This window comes from Leptonotus elevatus, chromosome 10 (assembly GCF_054856555.1).
Source record: "Leptonotus elevatus isolate MCC_2025b chromosome 10, RoL_Lele_1.0, whole genome shotgun sequence".
NCBI classification, from domain to species: Eukaryota; Metazoa; Chordata; class Actinopteri; order Syngnathiformes; family Syngnathidae; genus Leptonotus; species Leptonotus elevatus.
The window spans coordinates 6589594-6600622 of record NC_141248.1 but is presented as its reverse complement, the minus strand read 5'-3'; the positions used below and the strand labels follow the sequence as shown (position 1 = coordinate 6600622).

At 37.9% G+C, this 11029-nt stretch overlaps 1 protein-coding gene across 1 annotated transcript in view; it reads right to left on the bottom strand.

The window, feature by feature from the left end:
• Positions 1 to 1834: 1834 nt before the first annotated feature.
• Positions 1835 to 11029, bottom strand: part of suclg2 (succinate-CoA ligase GDP-forming subunit beta) — a 78702-nt gene continuing 69507 nt past the window's right edge. Inside the window, exon 11 of the mRNA XM_086088115.1 lies at positions 1835 to 2931. Within this exon, the coding sequence (XP_085944241.1) occupies positions 2819 to 2931 (113 nt within the window). The 3' untranslated portion in view covers positions 1835 to 2818. The remainder of the gene's footprint in view (positions 2932 to 11029) is intronic.

The following is an 11029-nucleotide window of genomic DNA, read 5'->3' as shown; positions in this document are numbered from 1 at the left end:
TATCAGGGCCCGAGAAGGCTGCTTTAACAAGCCTTAAATTCCTCCGTCCAATCCATCAGCGGAGAGGTTTCTGACACACGCAGCCAAGAGCATGAAATAAGGCAATTATTGAACCCTTCAGTCCATTTCTACGGCTTGGCTGGCAGGCATGAGCGAAGCTCAATGAGCCCCACACACCTCCGACTTCTTCAGATGACTCTTCGACACGGCTGACGAAAAGAAAACATGACAAATAAGTTAAGACTCTTGGTACGGAAGTACTTTCACTTCCCCACACATCCATAAAGTGTTGATGTGACTTACCAAAGTAGTTTCTCGACTTGGATTTTGTTTGATTTCAATGTTAAAGGTCAATGTATCACATCTACTGTATATGTATAGAAAACAAATGAAGACTGCTAGAACCAGTACCAGTAGAACCAGAGTTTTCTTGAGTGTTTTTTTTACAATTGTCAAAAGTTCAGTTTGAGAGTCTGTTGTTTTGTGCACAAAAACAACTTATTTTGTGTTTTTCACGCAGACGGCAGGCAAACAAACCCGTTTTGTCTGTGTTTCCTCTCAGATTACACTGACAGATAATCCATCACACAGTCAGCGCTTCTGTCAGGAGGAAGTCTCAGTCAACCCTCTATCAAGTCCACCAAGGACAGTCACTGCGCTCAAGTCTGCCCGGGGAGTTGTATCAGAAAATTACAAGTGGGACTTTACAGGAGCTTGTGTGTGTCACTCAAGTGGAAGATAATATTTCCTTTCTTTAAAATATAGAAATGCCAAATGATTTGCACAAAGCAGAAAAGCATATGGGTCATTGACGGATAAGGATTTCAAAATACATAAAATATTTCGTCTTTATAACAATTTTACTATTACAGAATGTACAATTTAAGGCATCTATAATTTAGGGCATACATCTATCATGGGAAGTTTTCTACAATGCTCGCACCAGATGATGGTTGGTCACACCACATACTGTAATATTTTCAAATTAAATTGAAAGTTATGAAGTTAGCTATTAACAATCTAAACGAAACAAGCTAGCTCGCCACACAAGTCAAATTATAATGGAAGGTCATACCACATGATGTGCAAATATGACTAGTACTACATATCAGTGGGTAAAAGGGTAACTTTTGGATATAGTTGTGAGTCTGTACAAACCTGATGCTGTATTGTGGAAGATAAAAACTCCTGTCTTTAAACATATTTCAAAATAAAAGTCTCAAATAGGTTATTTCTTTTTGTTCGTACCACATGGCAATTCATAAAACGGGAATCATCGGACAAACTCATCCGTCAATGACCCCAATATAACAGGAATTGCTAACTAAACACAGCTGCAAAATTCTTAAATGTTTTTGCTAATTGAATTGGGACATGATTGCTCTAATAGATATGACTTAATGTTTAATCATGGGAGGTTTTGTGTACAACACGTAGCTGACATTGAAAAGGATGACAATCATATTTACTTATTCACTGCCATAAATTCATAAAAAAAAAAGATGATTAAAAATTAGGGGCGACAGGCGATTAACATTTTTAATTGTAATTAATCGCATGACTTCATTAGTTAACTCACGATTAATCACAAATGTTATATCTTGTCTAAATGTACAATAAAAAAATCTAGGTTTTCATACTCTTGTTAACAAAAGTGGAAAAAATATTGAACTAATAGAAATAGTTTAAATGAATTTTTGACGTCTATAGCCGTCAATGGCAATAAATGAGTTAAGGTATTATTGTATTTTCTTTCGTCTTTCATATAATCGTGAAATGAAATAGTTATTTTGCTGTGAACACAGCAACACAGCAAAAAGGGAAGCATTGAGCATTTTGTCTGAACAATGTTGATTTTTATTGTAACTGCACGACACAAACAGACCAAAAATTGATGTAAAAATGGTTTTGTGATTGTGTTATATAGCTCCCAAATGACAGCAGTAGGAATTTTACTGAATGAAATTAGGCACTAATCATATATTTTAATTCTATTCATACATTTCACCTTGGCCTCTTTTCACACCCATTTATACGGTAGTAAAAAGTATATAGATAATACATTGTGTATATATTTATATAAAAGATCTGACGACACACCCAAATAAAGGCTATGCATGAAACCACATGACACGGATTTACAATGTTCTCAAATCACTACGTGAGGATCACATTGTCAAGTAATACATGATGTAGAAAATTCACAGCACTTTTGTTTTTTATACTTCATGTGAGACACATAAGGCGGATCGGATTGGATGCATTGATGGAGACAAAAATAAGCAAAGCTGATTTAGCACTGGTTTCTGTTGTCTCAGCTGAAGTCAAGCAGCATTCAATTATCACAGTGTTATTGGCTCCCTTTCACCTCAACCACCGATAAGGTGTTTCCTATTTTCTTCCAATGCGGCTTGACAATGCATTTTCATAAAAACGACGCATCTGATCAAATGCCCGTAAAAGTGTTGCAGCATGACAAAGCAGAGCAGCACAATATGTGTTTGAAAACGGAATGTTAAAAGTGTCGGGGCTCTGTCGAATCTGCGCTTGATGCTGATATCACTGATGTCAAATGACAAGTGAAGAATTGTCAGTGTAGAGAACAGAAAAAACATGCCAACAGAAAACATTGGCAGAAAATTTGAACAAGGCAGAAGAAAAGGATTGGCTCTATGGTTCAGTAGCTCATAAACCAGCGGACAGTTGAGGTTTAAAAAAAAAAACACGTCTAAGGAGCTCTTGGCCTGAGGTCAGCTCAGTGACTGGAACAGAAAGTAAGGCCACCTGGAGTTTGCTGAGGAAGATAAATTGGACGTTTCTACTTCTTGATGGCGGCCACTGCTTTCTTGGCAGCGTCGTCCAGATTGTCTGCAGCCGTGATGGGCAGGCCGCTCTCGCTCAGGATTCTCTTGGCCTCGTGCACGTTAGTCCCTAAAAGGCACAGGGGGAAAACATAAAGAAACATGAATCCCCACTAGATTGATACGTACTCACCTATTGGATTTATCCATCCTTCAGCCATTTAAATGTAAATTACCCAAAGCCTTCAGAATGCGATACACACATTGTAAAGTCACTGTTTGTGTTTCAACCAATCAGATGTCAAATTGACCAAACAAGGTCTAGCTTAGTGACATCAGCATTTTCCGTCCTCTGACTGGCTCAGCTATGTTTATCCTGCTGATTGGTTGAGCTTAAAATGCACAGTTTCAAAGTGCAATTTCAAATTAAAACTGGACTTTATAATGCTTGGTCAACCAACACTGTTGCTAGCTAATTTTTTTGGGGCCACTTTCAGAGTAACATGAATGAGCGGAACACAGACAGGCAGGAGTAAAGAGGAGGTCTGCATTAGCATCTCTGGTGATTATGATGCAATTGATTTAAAGAAACAGTGTGTACTATTTAGTGCCATCTATTGGTGAACAAATAGAAGGCAGCAACCTTAGCACGCGCCTTACACTACGGTGCCTCAGAGAGACCACGTTTCGCAAGCCTACTATCAATTGGTACCAATTATTTTTTGGAGCGAGCGAGCAGCCTGGCGAGCAGGAGCGGCGAGGAAGTGTGGCTAGCAAGAACTAGCTGGAGATGCTAACAAGAGCGGTTAGCAAAGCAGAGGCAGGAACCCAAATCACGGGACTCAGAGAATGACCAACTGCTCCCAGGTGTGGAAGGTAAGCGGGCGTTCGCACCAACAGAGACTAACTACGTTCACAAAGTTATTTTACTTCGGGTATGCGCAGCATAAAGATGGCGGCGAAACTTGTCAGCATCCTTTAAAGTGTGGCGCGACCTCTGTAATAGTAATGTCATCCGTTCGTGTCTCCACCACCCCACCTTCACATTGACAAATTTTGTATTTATTCCCAGTCCGTCCCTGACCACCAGGCTTAGCAAATTTTCTGGGGGAAACCCTGTAACACCATAAATACGTTTTTCATATAGCCTAACTACATCACAGATTTCCACTTATCGCAGGCGTCTCTGGAACGTGTCTCCTCGTTCACTGTACAGAAAAATGGCTTCCCGAGGTAGCACCGGATCATCCGTCAACAAATGAACACAACGGAGGAATCTACACAAACAAACAAACAAACAAACAAACAAACAACAGATGGGTCAAGTTCAGTTGCTTTGTCTGTAAACACTGCAGCTGTTTGTATGCGTGTGCTCCGCTGGCTGCAACATGAACAGAGCGTAGCAGATGCTGCCTGACATGGTGGCCCGGGACCGTCGTGGAGCAGCGCCCGAGCAGAGAAAGACACACACGTACACACAAAGCAGGCCACACGCATGAGCCAGCGACTCTCGACCGGCTGCCTCTGAGCGCCGCTCTCTATGAAAGCAAACGCAAAGCTGACAAGGCTGTCACAACACTGGCAGGGGGTTCCGCTGCGGACGGAAGGACACGGCGAGCCGGCGAGGGAGCCCGCAGAGCATCAGCGAATATGATAGAGGCCAAACTGCACAAAGGTTAAATCGAGAAAAAAACTGCCCTGATGCTACTATGCCGAGACGTTCATGTAGCACACTGACAAAAAATATATGTTGTTTTGCGTACTGTCATCTGATCATAGTGCTTCACTCAACTATTAATACACATTCATTGTTGGAATTATGTTGTAGGCCTTTAAGAATTTCATTTTTACAAGTGAACAAAAAATAATACAAATTAAATACATACTCTAAGCAAAACACATTTAATGAAATAATCCAAACACTTAACTCATTCACTCTTCAACCGTTCTTTGCAGTTTACATCTTTGGGACACTTAAAACATTTAAAATGCAAATGAGTTAAGAGGAACAAAAACGTCTATTAATCATTTACCATCAAAATGAATCACTTAAAAATAAGGACTTGAAGGATTTGCGGAAAAATTGGGGGGAATGTGGTGACTAGTTCTGTCACTATTTAATATTTTTAGTCTCGATTAATCTATAGATTATTCAATCGATTAATCGACTAATCAGATTATTTTAATTTTGCATTTAAGTGTATTAAAAAAAAAATTCCCACCTGATTACTGTTTATTAATCAGTGATTGGTGTTATTTCGTACTTTGTGTTCATATAGTGATAAAAAAAAGGGGGTGGGGGGTTGGGGTGTATTGATGTTGTACACTATGTTACCCATTTGGTCAGTTTTCCAAAGTAAAAAATATATTTGCAAATGTCTTATTTGGATTAAACACAGACGATAATCGAGTCTTCTTTCATGAAGGACTAGAGAAATCAGTGAACAATTATTGTTGATATGCTGAAATCAGAGAATTTGGACAATTTAAATTTTTTTAAAATGGCTCCAAATAATTACTCGATTATTAAAATAGTTGTTGATTAAATTGAATCAATTACTCGGTTAATTTTGACAGCTCTATTGGTGACCTGTTGCCACACAAATTCTAAAAATGGACCAGATTTAACAAGTTGTTAGAATGTGAGAAGAGAAAAATGAACACATGTTTGTGAGTCATATTTACAACATTTAAGGCAAAGCAAAGTGTTTCGTTGTGTACATTGGTTAACTTGATGATGAATAAGATAAAGTTAAAAAATCAAACAGATGTTTGTCATGACGTTGTGGTTTCGTTAAAGTAAAGGGTGTTTTATTATTTAAACATTATTTTACAGTATGTAAGTATGACAACTAAGAACATAAAAAAAACACAAAAATATTGCCTGCATGTTTAATTGTCATGCTGGTCGAACAGTGGAAGAGATTATTTTAATCTAGAACAACAGGAAAACTCTTTGCAAAGATTTTATTTGAACTTCCCTTCTATGTGTAAGGTGACAATAACTTCCTCTGCTTTCCCTTTCAGCAAACACGAGCAGGTTTCACATGATGTAACCAAAGCTGTGTGTGTGTGTGTGTGCGAGAATGCTTGCGAGACCCCGCCAGCCTGATCAATAGGGCTTTTGTCAGGAATTACATTACCAGTGCCACTTAACGCCTAATATTTCATCTCTTTTGTCCAGCCGGATAAGAAGTCATTCCAAACACTGTGCACTGCAAACAATCAATTCTGCACTGTAATTAATTAGTACAAAAGCAGGAAGAGTCCTTGGAAACAAACAGGAAGACGGTAAATTTTTTTGCATCCACATAAGGAAGCAAGATATGTTGTCACTCTTACTGAGGGAGATTGTCGTCAGAATTCAACCGATTGAATTGTGAACATGAATGGGATTGACTTTGCACAGATGGCACAAATCGTGTCGGTCATTAAAACCAATTTTGTACTATAAAAAACAACACGAGACAAACAAGTGAGTCATATATAAATAAATAATAAACATAAATCTATAATTCATTACATACTGTATTTTATTATAGACCAATGTCTACTACAACTACATACAGTAGTGAGATAAAATAAATCAACACAGCACTGCTATTTCTCTATCCAATAAATATTGATGAAGTGTGTACTGTTTACTTACAGCCACATCTGTGTGAGAACAGAACACACCCGCTATTTTGTAAACGTGTGTTTGAGTGTGAGCTGGCAGCAGCAAAGGCAAGAACGGAACTGAACTGGATGAAACCCTTCTGTGTGTGTGTATTACGTGACTAAAATAGACGGGTGTGTGTTCACCTGCAGCCACTAGGTGCTGCTGGAGACCGACTATCATCTTGGATGGGCCCACACATTCATGGACTCAACGACAGAACACATATATGAATGACTGATGATTGTATGAGTATTATACAATGATACAGCTTTCTTTTTTTTCCCAAGAATCTCAAATCTATACAAACCCAGCGTTTGAGCCACGACAATACAAGACAGAGCAGTTGCCCTTGTGATAGATTGCCACTTCACAACAGTTTTCTGTTGCGTCTCCTCTGTAATTAGCAAGCTTACTAGACTATTGTGAGAATGTCACTTTAATGTGGGAGCCCATTACAGGCCGCCATTTTTCAATGGGATAATAAGGTTTGGGGCTGTGCCAAAGATGGTGCAGAAGAGTTTTGTTGACGCGGAAGCTCTTAATTGTGTGCCGTATTCTGCTGTAAGGAGGTGAAATTACAAAGGCTTAGAACTGATGAGGAGGAAACAATGTAGTTTCATGATGCAATGGAGAGTGAGTCATTATAGAACCGAATATGAAATTCTCATGCATGTTGCGGTTTATACAATCAATGTTTGAGTGGCTAGAGTTTTGAGGTTGGGGGTTTGTCTCCAGGCTCTGACCTTTCTCCCACATTCCAATAACGTGCATTTTAGGTTCATTGAAAACTAAATTGTCGTCTGTTTTTCTGCTTTTTAGAGCAGCCTAATATTCCTTTTTATTTATTTCTGATTTGTAATAGAATCCCCTTAAAACTGATGTTGGGCTTTATTCACATTTGATCATTCGTTATTCACCGTTTACTGCATATTTGAATACATTTCATGCAACTATCATTTAAAATGTGCATTTAGGAAAAAAATAAATGTTAATTTTTAATTGGTGAGTGGGATTGTAGTCAGGGTTATTGTCTGCAGGTGGGTTGTATTTTTTATTATTATTATTTTTTTTTAACTGTCTCAATATCATTCCACTGTTATACAAGATTGAGTTTATTACAGGCGATGATGATTGGCTGTGCACCAGAAGATCAATATAACACTGGGGTTTTAATTTGTTATTGCACTAATGATTAATTTGTTGCATTCAAGTGTGTTTAATTTGAGCAGAAATAGCCATAACTTTATTCAAAGAAAGTGATATACAAGTGAAGTGCAGCATTTAGTTCTCAGAAAACGTTAAACATGAATGGCAAGCAGCAATCACTAGATTGCCATTCAAATCAAGGTTTTGTCCTCTTTGCGATTTACTTTCAGTCTACTGAAAAGGCCTTGTGAAAAAAAAGTAACCTTATGCTAAAAAACTAACCAAGTATTGATATGCCAAGACTGGACAACTAATTGTTTTGTACAAAATACATGACTTAAACAGGGACAGTAAGTTCATGATGTTTTAATTATGACAACTGATATTTCATTATTCTGTCACTACAAGTAAAAACACTTGCATGGACCCATTAAGGTTGAACACAGTCCTTGATGCTTGTTGATCTTCATTTGTTTATATTTTAAAATGAATGGTCTCGCAAAATTAACTCATTCACTCCCAGCCATTTTCACTGAAGCAACCCCATTCGCTCCGGCTCTTTTACTGGATTTTGACTGATTTTGCAAGGTCCCCAGAATATTGTGTTCTATTGCTATAAAAAAAAGAAAGATTAGGCTTAATTCACACTGCTGGCAAATGCGACCCAGATCAGATTTATTTTGCCCAAATGTGACCGGTATTGACTTTTTTATGTCAGTCTGAATGGCTCAATTCCGATTTTTACATGGGTCACTTTCATATATGGTCCTAGATCGGATACGTATCCAAATTTTTGCAACACAACCGCAGTTTGAACGGGCATACGGGAACGTCGCATATATCCGACCTCAACATCATCAAAAGTCCAATATGCACTCTGTGCGGGCGGGGCATTAAGCTTGATTTATGCTCGACGATATAGCGAAGTATGCACGGGAGACGTACGTGAATCGGCAAAGTTGTTTCGAGTAACAGTTGTGACTTTATATTTGACTTTAATTTAATCCCACTTGAAACATGAGGTATAAAGATGACATTTGTGGTGGTGATATTAGTAATTTAGCCACGCAGACGGCTCATTTATTACGCGCGGCAATGACGTAACGTCATTGTTAGGGAGAAAAAAAACAGGAGAGGTCTCTCCTTGAGATGAGGCATTTGAACAGGCTCGCCTCATTTTCACAAAATATTATTTCTACCTCCTCCTGCATCACTCTGTATATATGAGATGGTAAAAATGTGAGCCCCGACGACGAATTGACATGCTGGACCATACGTATTTCCTTCCGCAAACACAGCGTTGTGAATGACGTATCTTCTTCTGCGCATGCAGGTCCCTTTGTGGACGCATTAAGTCCACACAACAGACACACTGAGGTTGCAATTAATAAGTAATGTGAACGCTAACTAAAAAAAAATCAGATTTCACCCCAAAAATCGGAATTGAGCATTAAGTGTGAGCCTCCCAAAGTGTGAACGTAGCCTTAGAGTCTCTTCTTTCATTAGGGAAAAACAACAACATATTTATATCTGTTTACATTTTGCAGCAATTAGCATTAGAATATAGCTAAATTTAATCATTATTAACAAACCTGTTGAAAACACTGGGAAATATCTTGATCTCTTATACTCTGCTGCCACCTGCTGGCCATTTTTTTGTAATAAGTACCATTGCTTCAAGCGACCTCTTCAGTTCAGAGACTGCATCAAAGCTTTCTGTATGCTCTAGCATTTAAAACAAACAAACATACGTATAAAAACAAATGTATAAATGTTTTTGGGACAATGGCAATATTTAAAATAGAACGTTTTATACGTTTTTGGGAGCAAATGAGTTGAGGACAATAATATGTCCAATTATTGTCATCGTAAAACCATTGATCTGTTTTAAGTACCATTTTACACTATGTGAAAAGTTAAACATAAGTTAACGACTGTTCAATACTGAAACGGGAAAAAAACAAGAGCTCATTCAAGATGCATGCCAAAAGCGTAATCGAAAGCTGATTCATATTTCCAGATGCACTGAAATGACATATTTTAACATTATTTTTAGTCACTAAATGGTAAAACAATGTTAAGCATTGTAAAATAATTACAACATTCCTCTAGACAAAAGGATCAAGACACACTTGGCTGGAGTCTGACTACTTTTCAAATTAATCTGCTCTTTTCACACAAATCACTGTTTATATTTTTCTTCTTTGAACACCCCTTGGTGAATTTATTTCTTCTTTTTGAATAAGTGGCATAAATTAGCCACCAAAAGAACAAGCAAAATGTGCAGAATTACATTGATAATCTAAACTGAGGTTTGAGGAATAAGCGCTGCAAAAAGCAAACATTTGAAAACACCTGAAAACTATGGTTGAATCTCGAATTGTATTCATCACACGTTTAACTTTAGAGGTTCTCACTTACGGTAAGTGTTGCTTGGTTTTGACATGTCAAAATATTAGCTGACTATATTGCTATACTATTACTGAGATCTACTTCTCCAAACACTTTCATCACCCGATGTCATCATACTTGTGTTAATCCTCATAATTATCAGTAGCAAGCAGCATGAGTTTGCTCTTTGCATCCAAATTTTTTTGAAATGTGCTCCTCCTATCACCATCCCGTGAGCCAAACATCAAATGTGCTCATCAAAATGCACTCTCGATACTTGTGAGAAGCACAAATAGTTTTTCTTTTGATGTGCTGCCAGTCAGTAAGCAGTTTTTATGTCGCTAATATTGTTTGGACATTTGTTGATGACATAAACACTGTTAAGCACATTAGAATGGCAAGTAATTGAAAGCCAAGTTTACAGCTTAAACAGAAGAAGGCAATGATTCCTTATGTTAAAGCATTTTTTCCTAAATTGTTTTGCATTGCATGTGAGTAGAGTGAGGTGCATGTACTGCACCAAATAATGGTGCAGATATGATGGAATTGATTTAAACTTATAGAAAAAAAGGACCCCTAACTTTAAAAAAGACAAATAAAGCCAAATCACTTTCCAAGGAGAAAGCAATTTTCTTGTTTGACAGGCGGTTATGGGACAAAGGGGGAAATTAATAGGCCAGGACCGCAGCTAAGCCAAGCCTTTACCTTTGTTACTGAGCCTTAAGGGCTATTTTAAGTTTTTAGGTTTTCTTCAAAGTGTAACCAAAGAGCGCACGGGAGTTCTATTCACTTAAGCATGAGTGTGTGCACATGTAAATTCTCGGACCTCTCCTGCAGTAAGTGATCAAAGGATGTTTAGTTCGATGCTTCCATCCTACAAAATGGCCTCATGCAACTCGTTTAATTCTCTCCTTCAACTCTGCCTGTATCATAACCACATGCCGCTTCTTCTTCTTCACAAATGAAAATGTACAACACTTGGGCCAATACAATCATGCCAAGCCACTTAAAAGCAAATTCTCAATTAAAA